A 25131-nucleotide genomic window follows, 5' to 3' on the forward strand; every position below is an offset into this window, starting at 1 on the left:
AAAAAGGGCTTCTAAGTGGAGGGCGACAGCCCCCAGCAAGAGGAACCCAGGAGGGGACTTGTTCCCATACCCTCTCTTGTGCCAGAGACGCCACCCCTTGCTTTCATCATCTGGTCCAGGGGGAGAAGTCAGCCAGGTGACAGGGGAAAACAGATCAACCACTCCCCCTAGCCACACACTCCTTTACAGTGGCAGATTTTTATTTATTTGTTTGTTTATTTATTATTTTTAAGTGACAGGATTTTAAACTGTTGCTGTAGGTGAGAGCTGGCCGTCCACTGCTGGGAAGGTGTGGAGCTCAGTGGCCCTCCAATGAGCCCCAACTTGGGGCTTGGATGCGAGTGATTTCAGAGCGTTCCCTGGCTTGCCCTTAGAGGAGGGTTGGGGGTCGGTGAGCCTGTCTGCCCAGCCACACATGGAAGGGGCAGTCTGGCAGCTGTACACACCCAGGTCTCAGGGCATAGGCTTAGGGTTTGGTCTGGATTAGCATCAGGGCCATGAACTTGCAACCAAATTTGTTTTTTACCCTGGTTTTGCTCACCCTTGTTCGCTTTGTTATGTTGAGCCAGTCACTCCCTCCTTCTGAGGCTTGATTTTCCTTTCTGAGAGATGGGGGGCCTTGGGGTTGTTGCAGGACCAAAGGAAGAAATGGACTAGGGGCCCTCACTGTCTCTCGAATGCCCCAAGCCACTGTGGCTGAAACACCCCAGCAGCTGTGACCAGTGAGTGCAGTGAGAGTGCAGGACAGAGCCGGCCCCAGAGGGCGCGTCCATCCAGTTGATTCTGCCCCGTGGCCACTCTGCTTAGCCTTCCCAAGGCGCTAAGTCCTGAGGGGCAGAGAGTCATAACTTTCTCTCTCCAAGTGGCTGGTGGGTTTCAACCGCTGACCTTGTGGTTCGCAGCCCAAGGCTAGGGCTACAGAGCCACCAGGATTCCTTTGGGGCCGTAGGAGGGAATTTAGACATGGAGGAGCGATGAGGGGAAGAAGAGTGGCCCAGAAGATCCCACAAGGGAATGTGCAGTCATCTTCACCCACACAGAGGTGCATATTCTAGATGCTCCACTCCATTCCAGACGCAAACAGCCTTGCTACGCCCGTCCACAGACCCCTGCAGACACCCACCTTCATGCACAACAAACAGGCCCACGGAGCTCTCTCCACAGACAAAGACAGATGCACCCGTTCGCCAGGAGGCACTCTCAGGAACCCTAAGACTTCAAGGAACACACTCTGGGAACCACTGCTCTGAAATCACAAATGTGGCTCCGCCAACTCTTCCCCCCTCCCCCCCCCTCCGGTTCCCCACCCGCCATCATTTCCTTTGGAGCCCACAGTCATGTTCAGTCCCAAGTCCTACGATTATTCTGGGTTTGGACCTCCACTTCCCCCCATTTCCCTGGGTGGGCTCCACCATCCTGTGTCCCCATGACTGTCCATCGGGCTGCTGATTCCAGAGCTCAGCCTCTGACCCCTCCCTGTCTATTCCCTAGAGCCCCTCACTCAACATATCTAACCCCAGTTTCCTCTTCCTCCTCCCCCTCCTTCCGGAGCCCCATCTCAGTGATCTGGGATCCCCTATCTCACTGGTATTTGGGGGTCTATCCCCTTTTCTGCCTCACCCTAGCTTAAGCCATTGTCACTTCTCTCTTGAGTTACCCAACAGGCCTCACCGGATCCAATCAAATTTACTCTCGACTCAGCAGCCTGAGCCTGGATGGGCTGGCCGTGCCTCAACATGGCCTCCCCACCCCCACCCCCCACTTTAGCACGTTTTGTGCTGTTGAAGGCAGTTACAAGACTTCCCCAAGCCTGAGATGCTCCTGCCATCCTGGCTCCTGCCATGCCAGATAACTCCCATGTGCCCATGGGCTCGCAGCTTCCACAAGGCTCTACCCCTGCTGATGAGGTCAGATACCTTGTCACATGTCCTCAGTGCTCCCCCACTGAGCTCACAGGACACTGTCCCCCACTCTAGCATAGGGCCTTCTTGGAGGCAGGCTCTCATGCCAGTGGCTGGCCCTTAGTGGCTCTTGGTGACCATGGAGAGAGTGAATCAATGACTGAGTGGTGGGGCCTGGACTGGAGTTCAAGAGGGGATGGGAGGAGCTGGCTTTCAGGAGAGAGACTGGGATTGGGATGGTAAGGAGGATGATGGGAGGGGATGGGGCACGGTAGTGGTGCGAGGTCCCCAGGAAGAACACTGTTAAGGTCCCCTGAAGGCCTGGCTCTGCCCACGCCACCCCTCCTCCCAGAGCCCCGCACACCCCCGCCCCCACTGGCAAGAGAGACAGACAGGAGTGTACAGGTTGGTTTATTTACAAATATACTGACGTTCCGTCTTTTGCTGTTGCTGTTTCCATTTCCTGCTTTTGTAGGACGAGGCGGAAGGTGTGAGTGAGAGGGCAGGGTGGGGTGATGAAGTGGTAAACGCTAATAAATAATTTAACAATGACAAGTTATTAAATAAGACATGTCTGGGGTGGTGGGTGGGCAGTGAGTCTGTACAAGGAGAACTGGGGCATGGTGGTTGAGCCAGGCCCCACGCCCAGCAGAGAGGCTCCCTGGCCGGCTCTTCTTGCTCCTGGGCTCGCAGGCAGCAGAGGCCTGTGTGCCTCCGGTGTGAGCTTGTGTTCATGTGAGCAGGACTGAGGCAGGCCTTGGGCCAAGGGTGCTTCTGACAGGGCCAGGGCCTTCAGCCCAGCGGTGCCCAGAGCTCAGGGCCAAGGCCAGGCAGTGGACGCCAATTCTCCTTCTCTGAGACTTCCTGTGTGTGCAGTGAAAGGGCACAGACAGCCGATGTGGTGGGGGGCAGCTTCCCTGCAAAGCCCCTGCTGGCAGGATGCAGTGTACTCCCACCCCCACCCCACCAGGGAGCCTTCTTTGGGGGAGGTGGGGGGTGAGCTAAGCTGGCCTCTGGGAAGCAGTGTCCTGTGTGGCTTCCTGGGAGTCTCACAGGATGGCAGAGCCTGGGGGCGGGGTGAGGGGGAGCTGTGTGGGGTGGGGGGCTAGAAAAAGGCAAGGTTCTGTCTGGGGCAGGAAAGGAGCCTGGCACTGGGCCCTTAACTCTGCCCCGACTCTTTGGGACCCAGGCCAGGTACCATCCTCTCTCTGAGTCTCCCTGCCCCCCAGATTCACCCTTCTGCCTCTCACGCTCTGCCCATCTCTGGAGGCCAGTTGGTTACACTGTCTCTGCTCTTGGGCTCCCCACCCCCAGCTCCGTGATGCTAATGGGTCCCTTAGCAAGGTGGGGTTGTCTGTGGGGGTGAGCCCAGCCATGCTGCCTCCCATGCAGTGGGAAGAGCCTGCTCACCCGCACCTCGGCTCCCCCTAGAGCCTGGGCTCCCTGGGCTTCTGCGTGGTGCCCCTGAGCACTTCCCTCTCTGAGCCTGGGGTTCTGCATCTGACAACAGTGAACTGGGTGCAATCAGAGATGGCAAGTGCTGGCTTCTCCTTCTAGGTAGTTCCTCATGAGCAGGCCCTGCATCTTGGCCATCTGTGCACCACCTCCTGCCCAGGAGGCGAGTCCCTGACTTTAGCTCTTCTGGCCTTGACCACTGTGGTCATGGACCCCAGTGCCCCAGACCAGCTGCTAGCATGGTGGCGGAGTCGGGTAAGGGTGAGTCTGGGGTAGACTCAGGAGGGCTAGACTTGGTGAGGGCCCAGAGCAGACACTGATGACCCCAGGGGTCATCCAGAGTTTGCTAAGAACACACCATGCACCTGACCCGGAGGTCATCCTGGCGAAGAGTTGGAGGAAGGAGAGGGGGAGAGGAGACAGGCCGAATGTTCCCAATTGAAGCCCCAAGGTGGACTGTGAGACAAAACGGGCCAGATCCCTTTGCCTCTCCTGGCCAGCTGATCCAGCTTAAAACTCAAGGGGTGAGACAAATGATCCTTTCCCAAGGGAGTGATGAGCCAGGCCTCCCCCAGAGCTGCCCTGTGCATGACTCGCTGTGCATATGCAAGGGGAGAGACGTGGGGGCCTCCAGGGAGGCACAGGGACAGGCATGGGCCGGCCCTGGCTGGGCCGAGGCTGCAGGAGGAAAGGCTGAGACCCTCTCTGCACCGCTGTGCAGAGCAGGAAGCTCACAGAAGGACCAGGCTGCCCGCTCAGACTGGACGGGTGATATTGCCTCCGGCTTCCCATCCACCACCCCTCCCTGGTGACACCTGGGCAGGGCGTGGGCGGGGGGTGGGGTATGCAGGCATTAGGGGTATGCACTCCCCAGGAACAGGTCCTCCCCGGGCCAAACCACTAGCAGTTTGGTGAAAGTTGAGGACCCTAGTGGGCGGAGCAGAAAGGAGGTCCGTGTGCGCCCCCTGGTGGAATCAGGCCCCTCAGGGCTGGCCTTGTGAATTAAAGGTGGGACCATGAGCACCTGGAAGTGGGGTCACTGAGAACAGGGCACCTTAGCCGCCTCCTCCCTTCCTCATCTGAGCTGGCGGGGCTGGCTTTGCTACTGCCCCTCTGGTTCCCAGCAGGGCTTTGGCAAAGTCCTACCCAATCTCCTGGGGGGTGAGCTGGTTGGACGGGCAGCTGCGATGCACCATCCAAAGAGGGCTGGGTAACAGGCAAGAGCCAGATAGTAAGAGGACCCCAGTCCATTCCTGCTCCACACAGGGCCCACCTTGGCCTGGGTGAGACTCCGAGGGTCGATGGGCATGGGTGGGAGGGCAGCCTGGCCATCACAGAGCTGGGCTGCAGAGCCTGCTAGGTGTGCTGAGTTAGAGAAGGTGGCAAGAAAAAGGTCTGGGGCCTGCAACTCAAGTCTAAATCTTGGCTGGTGTCAATGCCAAGGTTGGATCTGGCCCTTCCAATGGAACATGGGACCACAGTTTTAAGAGGAAGAGCTGGAGGAGTTGGAAAGGCCTGACTTAGAAAACTGAAGACTCGGGCTGAAAGAGGCAGAGGTGCAGCCAGGAAGAAAGGCAGTAGACTTGGGCTCAATTAAGGTCGTGAGCTCCCTGTCATTGGAGGTATGCAAGTGGAGGCAGAGGTGGTTTGGGCAGGAGTCAAACATCAGATGGAGTTCCAAGCAGGTAACATTTGAGGTCCCTTTCCACTTGAAGGCTCTCGAATGGGGCCTATTTTGGTTACAGCGGCCCACTCTTGACCTGGAGTTGGTAGGGTCTTGGGAAGCCCCGCCCACTCAAGTAGTCACTATCTGAACCAGGTGGGACACTGTTGGACCCACTGGGATGCTTTCAGTTTATCTGGTCCTTTCTCTCTACTCCCATTCCTCCTTCCTTCCTCTCCAATTGCCCTAAAAGTGGGGGTGGGGGTGGGGGGATCCCTGCCCCTACCTGGCCACCTCTCTCTGACCCTAGCCTCAGGTCTCCTCCTTGCTGTGGGCAGGGCAGACCAGGGAGATTTCTGTTTCCTGCAGCATGCCTGTGTGTCTGTCTGTGTGTGCCTTTAAGTGTGCGTGTGTTGGTAGGTGTGTCTGTCCCTTTGTGTCTGCCTCCATTCAGTCGGACCCCCTCCAAGGCTCCCCGGTGAGCTCCCTTCAGGGGAGAGCCCTGGGGGTCTGGCTTCTCTGGGGTTCCAGGTGGGCTGGATCAGGCTGGCATGCCTGCCCTCTGGGGAGGAGGCAGAGCGTCTACTGGTCAGAGACACGGGCACACTCGTACCTCCTAGGGACAGGGACAGGGGCCGTGCCACCCCTCAGCATCCTGGGCATGCTCTGAGGCCCCAGCCCAGCCGCACAGCCAGTTGGACACAGACAGGACGTTTAAAAAAATAGAGAGAATTTAAGCTTCCCAAAAAAGAGACAGGACGGGAGAAGGAGGTTATGGAGGCTGAGGTGGGGCTGGGAGGGGAGTGGCCGTCCAAGAGTGCTGGGTCCCTGGAGGCGTCAAGGTCTCTGTGAGCAGAACATGGCCCCTGCCCAGGCTGCACCCATCTTCCTGTCTGGTTGTGCCCACTGGGGACTTCAGCCAGGCCTGGCTGGCCACAGGGAGGGCACCATATGGCTGTCTGCAGAGTCTGTGGGGCGGCTCCTGGGCCGCTGTCCCCTCGTCCCTGGCCCAAACGTCCATCCATGCGGCCCAGCGAGCCCTCAGGAGGCGAAGTAGGAGCTCTGCATGGAGTAGAGGCGGTCGATGGGGTTCCCCACGCGGGCCTGCAGGGATCCCACGTCTGAGGAGCCGAGGAAGCAGTCGCTGAGGCTGGTTAAGGAGGTATCACTGTCGATGTCGTGGAAGATGGAATCATTCCCTGGGGGGTGGGGGCAAACAGGGTATCAGGACCAGGGTCCCAGCTGGGACTCCTGGGGACCCTGTCTGCCCTGTAGGTTGTGGGGAGCAGGGAGGTACTGGGAGGCACAGAATGCCTGTCCGCTCATATCTGATCACAGAGGTGAGGGGCTGTGGTGGGGCCCTCCGGGGCGCACTCTCATGCCAGGAGGAGGCAGGGGGCTGTGTTGGCCAGGCCTGCCTGGGGCCCTGAGGTAGGAGGTGGTTAGCAGGCCCCAGGCCTGCCCTGCCCTCCCAGGCAAGGTAGGGGCAGGGGCAGTGCTAGGGGCGGCAGCAGGGGTGGGCGGCTTACCATAGGGGTTCATGTGGTCACCTGGCATTTGGGGCGGCGTGAGGCCCTGCTGGAAGGGGTCACTGCTGCCGTAGGGGCTCTGCTCCATGGCCACGATTTGCTGCTGCGGCGGGGCGAGGGGCGTGTAGGAGGCCATCATGCCCTCCATTCGGCTCGACAGCACCTCTGGGGACAGAGCACATATCCACTGTCCAGCTTGGCCCGCCCCAAAGGTTCCCTGGAAACCCTGGCGCTCCCTCCGGAAAACCCTCCTCCCAGAGGGTCAGAAACTCCTTCCTGGTTGTTTGCCGCCAGCCTTCCAGGGGATGCCCCCCTCCTAGGGGGGCGGGTCACTGAGCACAACTTCTGCCCCTCCAGTCTCCTTCCCCAGGAGCATACCACAGCCCCACCTCCTGAGTCAGCCGTCAAAAGCCAGGCCACCCTCTGCCCACCTTCCTCTTTCCAGGAGCCCTGCCTCAGGCCCACAGGGAGGCAGACCCCTGGGCAGGTCAGAAGGATTCCATGAGTGAGCTGGACTCTAAGTTTGGCCAAGAAGATCCTAGAAGGCTTCCTGGAGGAGGGGTCTTCACCTCAGCCCCAGGGGACTTAAAGAACAAGCCCTGAGCAGGGGGCAGACATATGGTACGGGGAAGTGAGAGCCAGGGCAGGTGAGGAAGAAGAGCCCCCGGGATGGGCTGGCGACAGACTGGTGGGCCAGCTCAGCAGACCATGGAGAAAGGCGGGCAGAGAGGGTAGCTGAGGTCCGAGGGGAAAGGGCTACGGGAGAAGAGCTGGGGGTTAGGGGTAGACTGAGGAGGAGGGGCTTGAGGGACACTGGACAAGAACCTGGGATGGGGCAGGTGTGGCGGGGGTGGGCAGGATGGCTGATGAGTTTGAGGGAACCTTGGAACATTCTTGGGGAGGCAGTGTCCAGAAGGCAGTGGGGACAAAAGGGTGGGATATGGAGGAGGTGGGTGCTTCTGCAGAGGGCAGAGCAAGGGGAGAAGGCTGGATGCTGAGGCTGTCACTTAGAAGCTCGGAGTCCTGCCGGGTCCTGGAGAGAAGAGACTGTCCTCTGGTATCCCTGGCCCCTGCCCAGGAGCTCCCATCTCACTCGGGCACAGACAGCCATGGGGACCCCCCATCCCACTTCAGCAGTTCCAGGAGGCAGCCTGCACCCCTGCATCTCTGCCACGTGCCCTACAGAGCCTGGGAGACCAGCACTGGCCTGGACTTGGCCGGACCAGCAAAGCTGGCAAAACCCAGTGTGGTGGGGAGTTGGCCCCTGCTCCAGAGGCCATGTGCTCAGCAGTAGGAGCCCCCGCTGGACACCCCCCAGCACCCTGACAAGCTTGGCGCTGCCCTGGGAGACTTCCACTGAGGCTGACGGGGCTGCAAGTGGGGTCACGTTGGGTGCTCCAGGCTTGGGGTAGAGGCCTGGCTTTGGCCCCAGTGAGCTGAGTGATCCCACACAAGTTCCTTAATCTCACGGCGCCTCAGGTTCCCTATCTGTGAAATGGGCTACAGCCATTTTCAGGGATCTATGAGAAGCAAACGAGACAGAATGTCGAATGCCGAGTGTGACAACAGTTATTGTTTTGAGGCAGAAAATCTACCACCCCTGGTGATGCTGCGGGTAAGGCACTGATTGGGTTGTCAACTTCCGGGTCGCTGGTTCCTAGGGGAGGAAGATGAGGCTGTCTCAGAAGCCCCTAGATCAGTTTGATATCAGTCAGAATCCACTCCTTGGCCGTGGGATTTTTTTTTTAATCTCTCCTCCCTGCCGGTCCCAACACGTCCCTAGTTTAGCAAACTGCAAGATAGACCCTCCCTGGGCTCTGAGCATCTCTGAAGGAAGGTTTCTGAGAGATGGCATTACACGGGACTGAGCCCGAGTGCCTTCCTCCCTAGGACGCAGGCTCAGCCTGAGCCCTTGCTCACCTTGGCCCAGCCGCTGGGAGTTCTGCTGCTCCTGCTGCTGCTGGTGCCTCCGGGCCAACTTCTTCATCTGCAGGGATGGAAGCACAGTTGACTGTGGTCCTGCCTCCCTGTGCCCCCCCCCCCACAGACCATGCTCTACCCACATCTGCCCCCTTGCCTGCTGCCCGGTCCACTTCCACCTCAGAACGGTACGGGCAATGCAAGGGCTGGCTTCTCACCTTTGCTCTTTGGTTCTGAAACCAGACCTGGACCACACGCACACTGAGGCCTGTCTCTGCTGCCAGCGTTTCTCGGACCTGCCAGAGGAGAGGGCAGGTCAGGCTGGGTGGCAGGGGTGGGGACCTGGGGATGGAGGGGGAAGGTGGCCCATGCAGGGAGCTTCTCCCACCCCACCCTGCTCCGCCCGCTGCCCCTCACCTTTCTGCAGGGCTTGGACGACACCTCAAAGGAGGCCTTGAAGGCTCTCCGCTGCTGCGTGGTGAGGATGGTCCGAGGCCGCTTGGGCCTCCGAGGGTCCTTCCCGTCGTCCCCGCTGCCCTTGCTCTGGCTGCCCTGCCCCTTGGCCGGCTTCATGTCTCCATCCTCATCCTCGCTTTTCACTGTGGAGGATACAACCTAGCTTGTCAAGGGGGTGGGCTGGGGGCTGTCCTCAGTCCCAGCCTTGCACCCCTAAGCAAATGCTGCCTGCTGGGGTTCCATCAACTCTGGCCACAGCTTCCTGGGGTTCGCCAGACACAGTCTGTCTTCCCCCCTGGCTCTCCACCCTGCCTCACTGCCTCACTCTCTTATCCAGGAACCTGGAGAGGCCTGGGCCCCGGCCCCAGCTCCGCTATGCTGACAGGAACATTCTCAAGCTGGGAGCCTGTCTGCTGGGTCTTGGGGTGGTTTAGGGTCCCAAAGCCTCAGGTGGTGGCTCACGGCTCCCCCTGAGGTGGGCCTATGTCACCAACAGGGCCCTTGAAAGTGATAGTGAGCTCCCCATCCATCGGTCTCTGAGCAGGGCCCCACTGTGCATGGAATTGCACACACATCTCATATGTGCCTGCAGAGGCCCAGGCATGAACAGTATGCTCCCGGTATATGTGCACAGGTACACAGGCTGGTGCTCACTGGAGGGATGCACTGGCAGGCACACGTCTGAGTAAGCAGACACGTGTGCACATAGAAGCAGCCACACATGTGCTTCCCCAGACATGCCCTCCAGCATGTGCACACTGCCCCTTCCGTAGCCAGAGTGCCAGAGATGCAAGTTCCAGGGCCCCTATGCCCCGCACCCTGCACAGCTGCTCCACATCTCAACTGGCCCCGTTCCCTAGGACTCTCTGGGGTCTCCCTCAGAGCGCGAGCCCCTATGGAGGGGCAAGCCTTCTCCCTCAACTTTTCCCCTAGGTCCCCAGGGTAGCCTTGGTGTGAGGAGACCACCACACACTCTCCCTGATCCAGCCAGGGGCCTGCTCAGGATGGACAGATGGATGGGGAGCTCACTACCTCTACCAAAGGCCCTGACATCATAAAGTCCTTCCTCGGGCCAACCCACAAGCTGACTCCTGTGGATTTGGGAGCCAGCAGACCAGGGTGTCTCCTCTGGACCCTCTGGTCCAAGTCCTTCTCCACTTCTCCCACGATGACAAGGACACCGGCCGCCTCCTTCAGACTCCTTGCTGCCGAGGGTCCCAAATGGGTCCTGTCAGCAGCCAGAGAAGAGTAGAAAAGAGCCCCTCCCCCTGGAAAGGGGGCTTTCCTTCCACTAGAGGCCTCCAAGGAGCCCCGGGGTGCAATGGTTACACATTGGACTGCTAACCTCGAAGTGAGCAGTTTGAGCCACCAGCTGCACTGTGGGAGGAAGAGGCTGTCTGCTCCTTATAGGAGCCACAGTCTCAGAACCCTATGAGTCAGAATCGACTCGATGGCAATGAGTACGTTTGTGCTTAGTGAGAGGGCTGCAGGCCCGCTACCCAGCCGAGAGGAAATAGGGCAGGGCACTCTGCTCCCCACCGCGGGAGGCCCAAGACCGGGGAGGACATGTCCGCTCTCTGCCCCAAGACATCACCAGCCCAAAGACCTGGTGTTGGCCACACCTGCTATGCTGTACCATGGCAGGGCCGTGCCAAGGAAGAGAGGCTGAAGGGCAATGTGCCAGAGGCCAGGGTGTGGGTGTGCATGTATGTGCGAGTGTGTGTGTCTACACAAGTGTACCTCCCTGGGTGTGGGATTTGGTGTGCTTGGATCTTTGAGCACCCGTCTATGCACACATATATGTGGGGCAGAGGTACTGGTGGCATCGTGGGTTGGGGATGGGATTGCTAACCACAAAGCCAGTAGCCCCAAGCCACCAGCCACTCTGCAGGAGAACGATGAGGCTTTCTGTCCCATCAAGGACAGCCTCGAGAGCCCACAGGAGCAGGGCCACTCTGTCCTGCAGGGTCACCCAGCACGAGTCGGAATCCTCCACACTCGATGGCAGTGAGTATATGTGACTCTGCTCCTGAGCGTGGGGATCCCGATGTGCATGTTGTGTGGGGGAGTATTTGTGTCATGTATGGAGGTGCACAAGCACGTGCACGCCAGGTGGTGGCATCCACAAGTGCATCGTGTGTGTGCGTTTGCATGTGTGCGCACGTGTGCATGTACGTGCATGTGTGGGGTTGTCTGTAGGTAACTCATGACCTGGGGTCAGGAGAAGGCCCCTCTGACTGGGACCCCAGCCCATAGCAGCGCCCTGCCGGACCTTCCCCACAGGGCCAGGCCAGGGCTCACCGGAGTCGGACTCGTCGGGGCTCACGGAGCTGAGCAGGTCCTTCTCCTTCTCGTAGTCGCCCTTGCACAGAAGCTGGCCCTCCTTCAGCACGAACTCGTCGCCCTTGCGTAGCTGCCGCTCACACACGCAGCAGCAGAAGCAGCCCAGGTGGTACACGCACTCCAGCGCCCGCATCACGAACTCCGTGGGTGCAATCTTCTCCATGCAGCCGCTGCACTTGGCGGCGAAGAGCCTGGGTGGGGGTGGGGGGTGGAGGGAGAGGGAGACAGGCATGTTGGGCTGCACTCTGGGTTCCCTCTCAGGAGCCACTGCCCGCTAAGAGCTGCTCCTGCTGCCCACCATGCTGACTCTCTGGCACAACTAAGAGAGACTGTCCTTGGGTACAGGGACAAAGAGAGTGGGAGGGCCCTGCAGCCCCACTCCTCTGGCTCCAAGTCCCGGGCCCACCTTAGGGTGCCGCCACTTGGGCCCTTCCTGAGCAGGCACACTGGCCGCTAGAGGGCAGCGTGCAGGTCCAGAGGGCAGCCCGTCCCTGGGTCCCATCTACCCTCTCTCTCAGACTTACTCAGCACCCTCCCTGTCCCTCTCCTGCCCTCCCCCTGACATCCAAGCAATTCCTAGTCCTGTCCAACCCACCGATCGGTCTGAGCTGCTGCCTCAGTCTCTGACCTGGGCTCCTGGCCCCAGTCTGGCCCCCTCCAAGCCACCCTCCACCCAGAAGACAAGGGTCTTCCGAAAGCCCACACTGATTATGCTGCATCCTTGTTCTGAATTCTTCCCCAGCTTCCTAGTTCCCATTAGCAGAACACCCGAGTCCCTGAGCCTGGCGATCAGTACCATCTCTTATAAGTCTTGGCTCCCACCCCACCTGTGGCCCCTGGGAACAGTCTGTACTTTCTCCAACACACCACCACAGTGGCTCCTGATTAGTTCTTGTTCTGCCCCTGGCCTTGGCCAAGGCCTATTCACCCCCTCTCTTTCGGCCCAGGCACTTCTGCCAAACAGATCCTCACCATGTGTGTACCACACACCAGCCACGCGCCCAAGCATTTTACTTGCAGAAGCGATTTAACCCTGGGACCACACCAGGAGACAGGAGTGGCTATTAACCCCATTTTAGAGATGAGGATACTGAGGCGCTGCCACTGAGAGATGGGGCTGCTTGCTCGGGGTCATGTGGGAAGAAAATGACCCAGCTGGCTCCCGAGACTAGGTCTGAATTGGTTCCTTGTGAGCATGCGGTGCCATCTCCCCAGACAAAGCTGGGCGGGGTCTGTACGGGGCCCACTTGGGCAGTGTGGCTCCCTCCTCTCCCCTGACCGGCTGACCACTCCTCCCAGTCTTTCCACCCTCGTCACGTGCCCCACTCTGTGGGAACTCAGCCTCAACCACACACTTTGATGGAAAAATTTATGAAGAATCAAATTATTGCTGCTGGGAGGGAATTAAAACCATTTTTCATTCCCCGCGTCCCTGGGCCACGTCTGCGGGCGCCACCTTGGGAGTGCTGCGCGCATCCCATCCCTCTTTATGGCCCGCCATCGCGGGCACAGATTACAGCTGCAATTCTCCGCTAATCGGTTCTGGAACAGAAACGGCCATCAATGCGAGGCACTCGGCCTGCCTGCTTCCCGGGGCTGCCATCAGCGCCGCCTACAGCGAACTGGGGCAGGGTGGGGGCGCTATGGACAGGACCACTCTAGCTCTACCTGCCACCCCAGCATGGGCAAGAGCAGTCCCAGTGACCCCTGCCACTTACCTCTACTCAACCCAGCAGGCTCCTACTCATCCTGCAAGACCCAACTCCAATGCCCACCCCTCTGGGAAAGCTCCTCTGGTACCCCCATCTGGGCAGGCACCTCCTCCTCTTTTCCTGAGTTTCCCCCCAGCCTCAGTTCCCGCTACTGTGAATGGGGATGTCATCGGGACCTCCCTCAGAGGGCTGTGCTCAGGAGTCAGTGGTACCAGTGGGTTATAACAGGATGAGTGAGTGTCATATCACATTGGTGTGACCATGGGTGTTACTGTCAGCCTCCAACTCCATGGGCTTTCACAAGATGGGACCTGACTCTACCAAATCCTCAAGGAGACTCCAGTCCACAGAGCAGCTCCATGGAGACCCCCGCCCCCCCCCCCCCCGCCAGGGACAGGCTGAGGCATGACCACACCCAGGCTGAGTTCTGTGTTAAAGGCAGGCCAGCCTCTGCTAGCCCCCGAGGCTGCGCCTTTCCTTGGGCCGCCCCATCCTGCAGCAGGGGTACAGCCCCACCAGCAGAATGGGGGCTGGAGCGCAGCTCTGACTTGGCCCTTGGGCTCTGCACCGTCGGGCAGAGATGGTCTGCTCACTAGCAGTCTTGGACAGCAGCCTATTCTGATTCTTAGGCTCTAAGGGACCGAGCTGGGGAAGGAACCCAGGGGTGCTCTCTGACAGAGAGGATGGCCCTGCCTTACTCTACCACCACCACCACCACTTCCTGCCTGCTGTCCCCCAGTGTCCTCTCCACACTCTCCCCCCTGACCTAGGAGCCTAATTGAGCCTGGAGCCTCTGTGGCCCAGGAGTGGACAGGGGCTGGCGTGCCTCTGTGCAGGTGGGCGGGGCTGGGCTCCAGAGCCACCACATCTAGCTTGGAGGCCTTCTCCTCTGGCAGGAGGGGGCGGGCGGCAGAGTGGGTGACCTGCATTTGAGCAGTCCCCACCTCGAGTGGCGGGCTGTGCTCGGAACAGCGCTAATGTCTTGGCAGCAGGGGGTCGATTGCTACTTTCTCCAAACTCATCAACACAATCTATTATTAATACTTCTCCAAAGGCTCTGTGCCGCCATTACAGAGGCAGCGCCAGCCACTGGGGGCGTCATCTGTTATCTAGATTGCAAAAACTCGGGAAATAAAACAAACCGCGTGCACTTTATACAGGGAATGCGCCATCCGTCTGGTCTCTGAGCATCTCTCCACCCAATAAAACATCGGGGGGGACGCCATGAAATACTCACTCCCAATTACCGCACTGCCTTTGTCTGCATGCTATCTGTGGGGGGGATGGGGGGGGCACCTGCAGGGTTTCCTCCTTTCTGCAAGCCCATCCCCTCCCTCCATCCCCCTCCACTTCCTAGACCCAGCCACTGAGCCATCGGATGCTGAGCCGTCAGACATGACATCCGGTTGGCACTCAGGCCAGATTTCCCCACTTGCTGCCCGGTGACTGGGCGGATAGTTCTCTCGGAGCCTCAGCTTACACGTTTGTATAATGGCCTCAACCACACTGGCTGCTTGGCAAGGTGCAGATGCAAGGAGCAGGTGGGCATGCTCTGTGCACTGCGGCCAGCTGCAGGAGCCTGGGGGCAGACTGACCCGCTGCAAGTCCTGACAGGAAATGGCGACTTGCTCCCCAGGCCTTCTGCCCACCTTGCCTGGTGGGAAACGCCCCAGCAGAGAGGAAAGGGCTGGCTGACATTCCAGCCAGGTCCTGATTTCCATCCGGACTGATCCACTGATCAGCACTGTGACCGTGGGCAGGTGGTCATGGTCTCCGTTTCTTCATCTCTAAGAGGGGGGTGAGAGTCCCCACACCTCAGGATTATGCTGGAGATTTGAGGAGGATGTGTTTCTGCAGGAAGCAGGGGCCGGTGGGGCAGAAGAAGTTCTCCCCTCACCTGGGGCAGGAGGCCTCTACTCTGTCTCCTCTGTGCTCTCCAGTACTGTTGTCGCACCCTCACCTGATGGCCACCAATCCAGGGGGGCAGCTTCCTCACGCCTCAGACACACAGGCTTGTGGGTACTCTACATCACACACACACACACACACACACACACACACACACACACACACACACACACAACACGTGCGGCTTATGCTGCCTTGACAGCCTAAAACACCATCCACTACCACCCTCCCCCGTCCCTTCCTCCTCCCCCCTCCCAGCAACCTTTGCGCTGGCAAACTCCTGTGAATCTTTAAGGATTTCCCATAGGCATCACTTCCTCCAGGAAGGGCTCCTTAGTCTGAAGGGGATGCCTCCCTCTCTGGGTCCCCATTATAACCCTTCCCAGAGGATTCTGGGTCAACTTCCCTGTTTTCCCTTCTGCTGTGGCCACCCTACACACGCTGAGGTGTATGAACACTGCACTAACCCAGTCCTGCTCTGCTTTAGGTCATCTTTCCTGACCCCAAACCTGGTCTTATGGGAGTAGGGGCATTGTAGGTGAGGCCGTGGGAAAGGAGAGAAGGTCCTGGGGTTTCATTCTAGTTCTGGAACTTTCTTGCTGTGTGACCTTGGACAAGGCATTTAACTTTTCTGAGACTCAAATTCCTATCTGTAAAGTGGGAATGATTGTACCTACCTATTGTTGGTGGCTGTCCATGAGGCTGGTGGTTCAAACCCACCAGTCACTCTGTTGAGAGAAAGACGAGGCTACCTGCTCCCAGAACATTTTACAAGCCTGGGAGTCTTTCTAGGGTCCCTGGGAGCCAGAATGGACTCAGTGGCTGTGACTTGGCTTGCTGTGGGTCACTGGAGGGTCCCTGGCAAAACACCTAATACATCCAAGGAGCCTACCACTCACCGCAAGCTGCCTTGCCTCTGCCCGGCCCCACCCTTGCTTGTGTCTCCAAAATGCTTCTGTTGACCACCTCGGGTGACCACCTGGGTGACTCCTGGGAGCAGTCTCTCCGACACAGGGCCTACTGCCCCCAGCCACCCCTCCCTCTCACAATCACCGTGGGCGGGTCCGCCTTGCTGGCTGCCATGTGGGCCTCTGCTGATCCATGGTGTGAGCACACCAGCCTGCCCTGCCTGCTTGTCTTGTTGACACTTATTGGGTGATGGTAACGCTGAGGTATCTTCTGCCTGTAGCAGCTCAGCAAGTCCTCAAGAGCTGGAAAGGAAGATGCTGCTTCTATTCCCGTTTTACAGATCAGGACACAGCCAGGGAGCAGAGGTTGGGTCACCGCTCAAGGTCTCCCAGTGCATCCCCACTGCCCTCGCTCTCCCTTTTATTGCACACATGCAGTGCCCATGCCCTGTAGTATTCTGTGACCATAACTCACCATGAGGCCCCTGGGGCAGGGACCCGTTCACCCTGAGGCTGCACTGCCCAGCAGGAGTCTGGCCCTGGAGGTGGAGCAGAGTGTGTGTCTATGTGTTAAAAACCAAACCCAGCACACTCCCCTACCCCACCTCACCCCCAACACCCTCTGTGATAATGAAGTTAAAAATAAATAAATAAATAAAAGAAATCCCATCTGTAGGGACATCCTTTTCTTGAAGAGTCCCAGGCTGTGAGACTATTCATCTACAACCCCTGAGTTTGTATTGGTCTAGCCGTTTAATGCTCAATTTATTAAACTCATAAAACTAATAAACAAAACTCTGAAAACCAATTTTTCTAGAGCATTTGAACATGGATTATAAATCTGATTAGTTCATTTCTCTTACACCATCACAGCTGCAGGGACCAAAGTCATGGTGACCTCTGGCTTTCAGCTTCAGTAAAACTGGCTTTCTGGAGTCCTGGGGACATCCCGCTTCTACATGGAGGGGTCTTCATCCCCAGATTACAGGGACCAGGAGCAGGCACCAGGCTTGGGATCCTTGCAAGCTCCCTGAGACAGACCGTGTAGGAGGGCCTTTTCCTCTTTGGGCCTCAGTTTTCCGGTCAGTCCAACTGGGATGGCAAAGGGGCCATCTCCCAAGGCCAGCCTTACAGAGTTCAGCAAATAGGGACTGTGACCGTTGCCATCATCTCGTCAAGACTTCCATCCAGCACCAGTCGCTGCTCTATGTGCACGCTCCACCCCATCACGGCACTGTACCGTCCTCACAACCACCCCGGGTCTCCGCACTAGCCAGCCTTCTGTCACCACCTCCTCCTACTCCATAACCACTCTTTGATGATCAGTGGACAGCGCCCCCTCCTGGTTCCTTGGGGAGGAAACACTCAAAGTCTCAGCTTGCCATCTCAACAAACCAATGAGATCACATGCCCTCTTCACTTCTCAGCGTCCAAGAGCACCCAGCCACTTGGGACTAGTGCCCAAGGACTAATCATGGCACTCAAGGCCCCACTGGCCCTTCCCCACCTGGCCTGAGACCCTCTTGCTCATCTACCCAAGTTTCTCGTCACTCTAGGAACAAGCACGTCCCTTCCTGCCTCCTTAGCCCTGGAAACATACAGTCTGCCTGCCTCTAAGGCTGATCTGCTCTTCCTCTTCCCTTTGCTTCCTGTTGAACTCCTCTTCATCCTTCAAGGCCCAATTTGCATTGCCTTCTCTGTGAAGCCTTCCTTGATGCCAAACAGACTCAGTCACTCTCTAATTGTTTGTTTGCATGTGTGTTTTAAGTCCCCACAGAGCAAAAGACCAAGGGCTGCGTTAACTCCCCTGCCCCCCCACCCCCACCTGAGGTGCTGGTATGCAGGAGGAGCAAGTGAGTGTTGAATGCATAGACAGCCTTGCTGGGAAATGAGAATGGACAGGCAGGTAGGACAAGAGCATACTGGGTACTTCACTTTTGAGGGTCCAACAATGCCACAACCTGATAAGGTAAATGCATCTCTCTCCCCACCCCCACCCCACCCCAAAACTTAATACCTCCCTAACTTAGAATCTAGTTCCCTAATTCTACCGGTGAAGTTCCAGGCATGCTTTCTGTTAGGGGATTGAGGCTCCAGTGAGATTTCAGCCCTGTGAGAAGTCAAGCCCCGTGCCAGGCACTGTAGTGACCTCCGTACGTCCATGCTCCCCCTCCACACCCCAGTCTGGGCTTCACCATGGTCCCCCCGTACAGGTTTTAGAATGTTCTCTTCCTCACCTGCTCAGATCACTGGCAATATGCTCTTGCTGTCTGTCTGTCCCTTGGTAGGTGTGGACATCTATCAGGCTTCATCAGTGGCCACATAGGGAGGGGGGAGGAGCAATTCTGGGTCTGATGTCTTTGAGGACCTATCCAGGCCCACAGCCCACAGCCCCGGAAGCCTCCTCCTCCCTCCACAGGAAGCACAGCCCATCGGTCCGCTCTGGCTATACTCTAACTCATTGCCACCGTCAGTGCCCACTCAGAGCAGTCCTGTCAGACGGAGCAGAACTGTTCCAGTTTGTTTCCAAGACTGTAGCTGTTTATGGAGTAGAAAGCCCCATCCTTCTCCTGTGGAATGGCTAGTGTTTCGAACCACTGACCTGTGGGGTCCTGGTTATACCTCAGCAAAACCCACAGAGGCTGACTCTGAGGCACGCACCACATGTAGCTATGCCCCGAAGCTGGCATAGCAGGATGTGTGCTGGGAAGGGGCACACTCAGTGACTTTGAAGGGGTGGCACTCAGCCTGGAGGAGAGTGGCGAGGGGTGGGGCTGGGGTGGGGACTCCCAAAGGAGGTGAAGAAGCCAGCGCTGGAGGCGGAGGAATAGGTGTGACTCCACCTCCAGTCTCTGAACCTGCCTCCCTAGCTGCAAACAGGGGTGGCAGTCCCCACTTTATCGACATTGGTCCCTCTAGGCTGGTGGTGGGAGCCCCAAGGCCTGGCCCTGCACACTGGGGGTGAGCAGGTCTGAAGTGAGAGTTCACAGGAGCTGGGGGACAGTGGGACCCTGGGCACTCTTAGAGGCCCAGCTGTGGCCATCAGGGCCTGCCTGTCATGTCACTTGGCGGAGCTAATGGGGTGGAAGCAGGCAGAGGGAGCTGCTGCTTGGTCTCCTCCCTGTCCCAGTCGATGACATCTCCCCCACGTGCCTGCCGCGCCCTTATCATTCCGGGCGGAGCTGTTTTTTATTTTGAGACAAAAAAGGGGCCTGTTGATGGGAATCCAACTCAAACCAGCTGCAAACATCTGCTTTGATGCGGCGGCGGCGGCGGGCCGGGCAGGCGGGCGGCGGGAGCCGCAGGCGGGGGCCCGGTGCGCGCGTCAATCACGCGGCTGGAATGCGCGGCGGAGCCTGGCGCTCTGACCATTCGCCGCCGGCGCGCGCGCCTCGCAGGGCCTCTCAGCAGCCTCGCCGGGCCGGGCCGGGCCTGCCGCGAGGGCTGCCCCGGTGCTTCCTGCGGGCGGCCGCGCAGACACAGCTGTGCGGGGCTGCCGCCTCCTGGGCCCTTTGATCCGGCCTGGGATGCTGTCTGCAGGCCCTGGCTGAGGCTGGAGGTCATGGGCCAGCGGCAGGGAAGGGCGGGCACAGCCGGGCGCCCCGGGACCATTCCCATGGCCAGCTGGCCCAGACATGCACGCGTTCAGTTGATCCCACAAAGATTTATTTAGCTTCTACTATGTGCACAGCCCGGCCGCTGGGCGGGGATGAAGCAGGGAGCCCAAAGGCCATGGCTGTTGAATGGGTCTGGGACAGGCAATGGGGAGATCAAGCCTCAGAACAGAGTATACTAGATGGTGACAAAGTGATGAAGAAAAACGAGGCCACGACAGCCGAGGGGGTGGCAGCGGCTGCACGTTTAGGGAAGACAGTTGTTACTGAGATCTGACACTTGAAGGAGGCTGCAGAGGCTGTCCACCCACAGATACCTGTGGGCAGGAGGGTCCAAGCAGAGGGGCAAGTGCAAAGGCCCTGAGGAGGGTGGGCCTGGGGTCAGAGGTTGCTGAGAGGGATCTTACCAGCCAGGGGTCGGAAGTCGGGGCAGGGAAGAATGGGGTTGGGGGACAGATGGGGGACAGATGGGGCTCCAGTGAGATGGGAGCCCTGGGTGGTTTGTGAGCAGGGGGCATGTGATCTAACTGACATTTTAACCGGATCCCTCTGGCACCAGACTGGAGAAGAGTGTGGGGGAGGCATTGAAAGTTATCGCAATAATCCAGGTCCGGCTTGGACATGGGATGTGAGAGAAACAGAGGCAGGGATGAGGCTGGAGTTTGGGGGCTGGAGCAACTAGGGGGGGTGTCATGAAATGGAATGGAGAAGAGAGGAGCAAGAACAGTTGGTGTGGGGCAAGGGAGAGGAGAATTGGGGGTGCAGTTCTGTACGTGTTAAGTCCAAGCTGCCCTCTAATCTAATTAGTCATGTGGATGTGTTCTGGAGAGGCCCAGGCTGGAGATGGTCAATCAGGAGCTGCCAGGACACACGCACACTTAGAGAGAGCAGCCTCACTTCCTTGCAGGCCTTCAGAAGGAGCTGCTGTGCGCACTGGCTTGGCCCTTGATGACTGGTCACCACCCATGGGACTTTGACTCCTGGGGGTGGGAAGGAGACTTAGACTCTGCTCCCTTGTCATTTGGGGGTATTAGAGACACTATGTGTAACTCCTTGACAGTGAGTGTGTGTGTGTGGGGGGGTCCCTCTGGAGACCAGGCCTCTCTGGTGCCAGAAAGATGTCCTTCTGCCATCAGGGAAAGACACTGGTCCAAGGCAGGTGGGATGTGACACTTCAGGTCCCTCTGACCATTTTCCCATGAGCCCCTTCTAGCCCAGCATGAGGCCCTAGTCCAGGGCAGAAGAGCTGCCAGAAAGCCTGGGTGAGTCTGCTGCCATTTGTGAACTGTGTTTTCTGCACCAGGCACTGGGCTAAAGCCTTGCCCGTATTATTCCATTAACCCTCAGGCTGGTTCTCCTCCCTCTTCTTTCGGCCCCAGGCACTGGCAAAACATTCATCGCACATTTATTGAGCACTTACTACAAGCCAGGCCCTGGGCTGGGCCCACAGTATGGGCTTCTTCCTCCCATCTGTTCATCAAGCCCCGCTTTGAGCTGCTTTCAGGTTTCTGCCCTTCATCCTCACTGAGGTCCTAGCTCCTGGTTACCAAATCTAGCAACAATTATTATGAACTAGCATTAATGCTTCCCACCAAGCCCTGGGGCTTATCTGCACAGGAATGGTTCCCCATCAGGCTCCGGGGAGACAGGCACTGAGACTCTTGTTTTATAAGGGAAGGAAGTGGTACTTGAAGAGGGTAACACAGCTGCTTAGTTCAAAGCTAGGATTCCAATCCAGGCTCTAGAGCTCCTGTCTGCTCTCCTTTCCTTGGTGCTTGGTGTTCCCGATGGCTTCCTGGTTCTTCAAGGGTTCTCCTGCCTCCATCGCCTCGATCCTGAGCACTTCCTCCAACTATCTCTGAGTGCCAGGGCCCATGATCTGGGCTGAGGCTGGAGAGATGGGGGCTGTGGCAGGTCATAGGGTGGAAGATGAGACACTCCACCGCCAAGACTTGTGAAGGCTATTGGATTTTACTCCAGGGTTCTTGGATCGCCAGAACAGCTCAGGTTGGAGATATGTGACCAGAGACGGTTGAGGATCCAGAATCTAACTCGATGGGGGTCAGTATGGTCTTCTCTAACCTGAAGAAGGCAAAGCTCCTCTCTCACCTGGAAAAGGAAACTTTTAACAAATGGCAGAGATTTGAATGGGGAATGCAGTGGGCTGAGCTGGGGACAGGTGTGTGCCTAAGCTGTGTAAAGCCATAGAAGCAAGCAGAGAGCTCTTTCTGGGAGGAAACAGTTAAAGAAGCAAAAGCTGGAGGGGACAATGGAGGTCATGCTCAGGGTTAGGGAGACAGTGGGCCAGTGTGGTAGTTACATCATGTGGTGTCAATTTGAGGATTCAGCGTGAAGGGGTGGAGTCTAGGCTGTCAATCAGAATATAGCCAATGAGCCCTCGGTGTGAGCGTGGCCTTCCCCTGAGGATTCTGGGAATTCCTGTATTCCTCTTAGGAGGCGGGAGACAAGCGCACTCCCTGACAAGACACATGACACTATGCTGAAAGACCCTGTGGCCTGGAACTGGAGGAGCCATGTGGAGACCCCTGCCAGTGCTGAGATGCTTCTACTGCCACTGGATCCACAAGATTTTTCACCCACTGGCCTGTGATCTTCCTGCATTCGGTGTCATTGCGTGTGTTTCCTGAGTCTGAAGAAGACTTTATAAATTGGTATCAGACATATGGACTAATATTGGACTTATAGACTTGATCTGGCCTGGGCTGGGATGTTTTCTCAATATTCAATTGCTCTTGTACATATAGCTCTTAGACACATGTGCGCGTCTATGAATTTGTTTCTTTAGTCTACCAGGACTACCGCAGCCAGTCAGGTTGGAGTATAGGTGAGCAAGAAAAAGTCTTCCTTGAATGCTGAGCTATGAATAATTGCATTCCTATTAATCCATCCATTCATCCACTTACTCACCCACCCATGAATCCACCCATCCAAATAGCTAGCCAGTCAACCAATCTTCCATCTTCCTATCCATTCATTTGCCATCTATCCACCCATCACCCTCTCAACCATGCAAGCAAGCATCCACCCACGCATGCATTCCCCCAATACATAGGAAATACTCATCTGTACCAGACCTTATACCATGATTCCTCCTCTGGAAAAAGTAGAAACTGCCATTTGCGTCTTTCACCAAAGGGCTTGTTGATTCTACAAGCATTCACCAAACCCTCGTCATGGCTAAGAGCTGCGCTAGGTGACGGAGAATGGGCAGGGAACAAGACACTGGGTCACCGCTCTCAGAGAGCCCGCTGTGTAACAGGGAACGTGGCATCCCAGAGCGAGGGGGTCTCACAAGGAAGATCCGGGGAGCGCATGCCAGCTCACTAAGGTTATGCTTTTGCCTTACCGTGTTGACCCCAAGGACTCTGGACACCCTGTACCTTTATAGACGACAAGTTCTTTAATTATAGTTCTAACCATATTGATACATTTCCTTTGAGCTTGTGTTTTCTGCAATAAACTCTAGAAAAGCAACTTAATTTTTTAGATCAATTTTCTTTCTAGCACACTTAAATGATTTATGACTTTTTTCTGTTGTCATTTTTATTTTACTAAATTATCTTCGTGGAGATGAATCATTTTCCACGAACACTTTTCAATGAAGGTTCGCCCTGTCATTGGGCGTGAGCTCCTCTTGGAGGCCACAGACGATCAGGGTTAGACTCTAGAGAATTTGGAGCCAGGGCCACAGTTTACCACGAGCAGTTGCACTGTTGGCAGCTGCATTTTATTCTGATGATTGGAACCAGTTTATTTCCCTCCTCCCCAATGGCGGTGGGGAGGTGTCAGGTAGGTATTTTTCTGTGTCACCAACCAAACTTCATAACCTTGACCAGAGAGTTAATGAAAACATACTCAGGGTCAAAATCAGGAAGTCAAAGCAGCCTTGGGAGTGTCATATGTTGGGTTCAAAGGTCCCACTTCAGCGGGGTCCCACAGAATAAGCCTATCCCTTCTTGCTTTCCAGACACTCAAAGAGTGACCCACTCCCAGAGACCACCCCCCTCCCTTCTGTTAAAGCTCCTCAGGTTCCTGCGGTTCTTTTGAATGTGCCTGACACCAGCCACACACAGTCCTGAAAACCTGCCACCCAGCCCCTCAGTCCTGCAAAAGGTAGAAACTGCCTCTTCTCCTTCATTGTCCACGTGATACTCTTCGGAACACAACCCAAAACAGCACCAGCTTTGTTCATTGTGTGGCCAACGACCTCATTATCCAGTCTCTTCACAAAACCTTCACTAAGTGGCCCCTCCTTCCTTCACTCTACTCACTCGCTCACTCACCCACCCACCCACTCACCCACACACCCACACACCCACCCGCTCACCCACTCACCCGCCCACCCACCCACTCACTCACCCACCACCCACTCACTCACCCACGCACGCACCCACCCACCCACTCACCCACCCCCACTCACTCACCCACTCACCCACCCACCCACTCATTCACTCACTCACCCACCCACCCACACACACACATACACTCACTCACTCAGCCCCAACCCACTCAATGCAGGGACCACTCCAGTGCCTCACTCCAAGGGGCTTCACTGAGGCCTCTTGGTGACCCCAAGAAGAATCCCTTTCTTATGCAGGCCAAATAGCTAGGGACTGGGGGTGCCAGCCAGGGCCCTCCCAGATCACACTGGCTCTTCACTGTCTTAGAGCCTGTCCTCCTGGAGGTCCTGAGGGGAGAGCAAGGGGACTGAGGTTTAGGAGCTGGAGAACTGTAGGTCCTCATCCCCTACTCCACACCTCCCCCCACTAAGTGGCCTTGCTGTGCCCACTGACTTTGACCCGAGCTACAGGCACAGTGTGTCACGGGTAAGGTGACCAGACGTCCAGCTTTTGGCGGGACAGTCCTGATTTTTAACAATTTTTCCTGAGACTCGCGGCGTTTTTAAAAAGTCCCGATTTTTGGAAAGAATGCCCGACAAGCCAGGGTGTGTGGCTTTTCAGCTGCCATGTGGCTATTTCGCCAGGATAAGAGTTTTATCAATGGTGTCCTGCTTTACCAATGTTAAAATCTGGCGGCCCTTTGGGGGCCTGGAAGCTGAACCTGAGGAATGGGCTCCTCAGACGGGGCAGCAAGTGGCTGAGCGGCGAGGAACCTTGCAGGAGGGGCATTCTGAAGGAGGCACTGGACGTGTGGGGCGGAGGGGACAGTTACACCCTACCCCACACCGGGGCCCTTTGCAAGAGCGGATCTGGGAGACCACGCCTTGGGTCGGCTTTGGCTCCCCGCGCTCGGGCCCCGGCCGGCTGGGGGCAAGCGGCGGTGGATCAGGGCCAGCGCCGGGGTCCCCGCGTCCCGGCCGCCCGCCGGTCCGTTTAGTGGGTAACGGATCGCCCCGCGCCCCGCCCCAGCCGCCGCCGCCCGCCCGAGCCGCTTAATCACCGCCCGCCCGGCCGCATTAGCATAGTAATGGCCTTTAAATTGAGCCTCTTTGTTTTTTAATTAAGCTCCCAGCAGGTACAGAGAAGAGCGATTATTGAGGAAGCTGCCAGCGCTAATCGCCCGCAGTCATTTGACAATTAAAAAGCGCCCGGCTTTAACCCTTTCCGCGCGCCTGCGGCGGTCTCCCCAGCATTTATCCTGCGCCGACTGTGTGCACGCCTTCCCACGGCCGTCCTGCGACAGCCCTGCTCCTGGCCCTCCCATTTTACTAAGGAGCAAAGGAGGCGCTGGGAAAGGGGGT

The 25131-nt window shown here is 57.4% G+C and overlaps 1 protein-coding gene across 3 annotated transcripts in view; it reads right to left on the reverse strand.

Annotated features, from left to right (window-relative positions):
- Positions 1–4189: 4189 nt before the first annotated feature.
- Positions 4190–25131, reverse strand: part of LMX1B (LIM homeobox transcription factor 1 beta) — an 88472-nt gene continuing 67530 nt past the window's right edge. Inside the window, exons 3-8 of one of the 3 annotated variants that reach the window (XM_075559104.1) lie at positions 11226–11458; positions 8886–9067; positions 8687–8764; positions 8469–8535; positions 6570–6713; positions 4190–6218 (exon numbers count right to left, since the gene is read on the reverse strand). In XM_075559104.1, the coding sequence (XP_075415219.1) occupies positions 6061–6218; positions 6570–6713; positions 8469–8535; positions 8687–8764; positions 8886–9067; positions 11226–11458 (862 nt within the window). In that variant the 3' untranslated portion in view covers positions 4190–6060. Of the gene's footprint in view, positions 6219–6548; positions 6744–8441; positions 8536–8686; positions 8765–8885; positions 9068–11225; positions 11459–25131 lie in introns of all 3 variants that reach the window. The other 2 variants (XM_075559103.1, XM_075559102.1) reach the window with 2 other exon arrangements.

Source organism: Tenrec ecaudatus, chromosome 10 (genome assembly GCF_050624435.1).
Source record: "Tenrec ecaudatus isolate mTenEca1 chromosome 10, mTenEca1.hap1, whole genome shotgun sequence".
NCBI classification, from domain to species: Eukaryota; Metazoa; Chordata; class Mammalia; order Afrosoricida; family Tenrecidae; genus Tenrec; species Tenrec ecaudatus.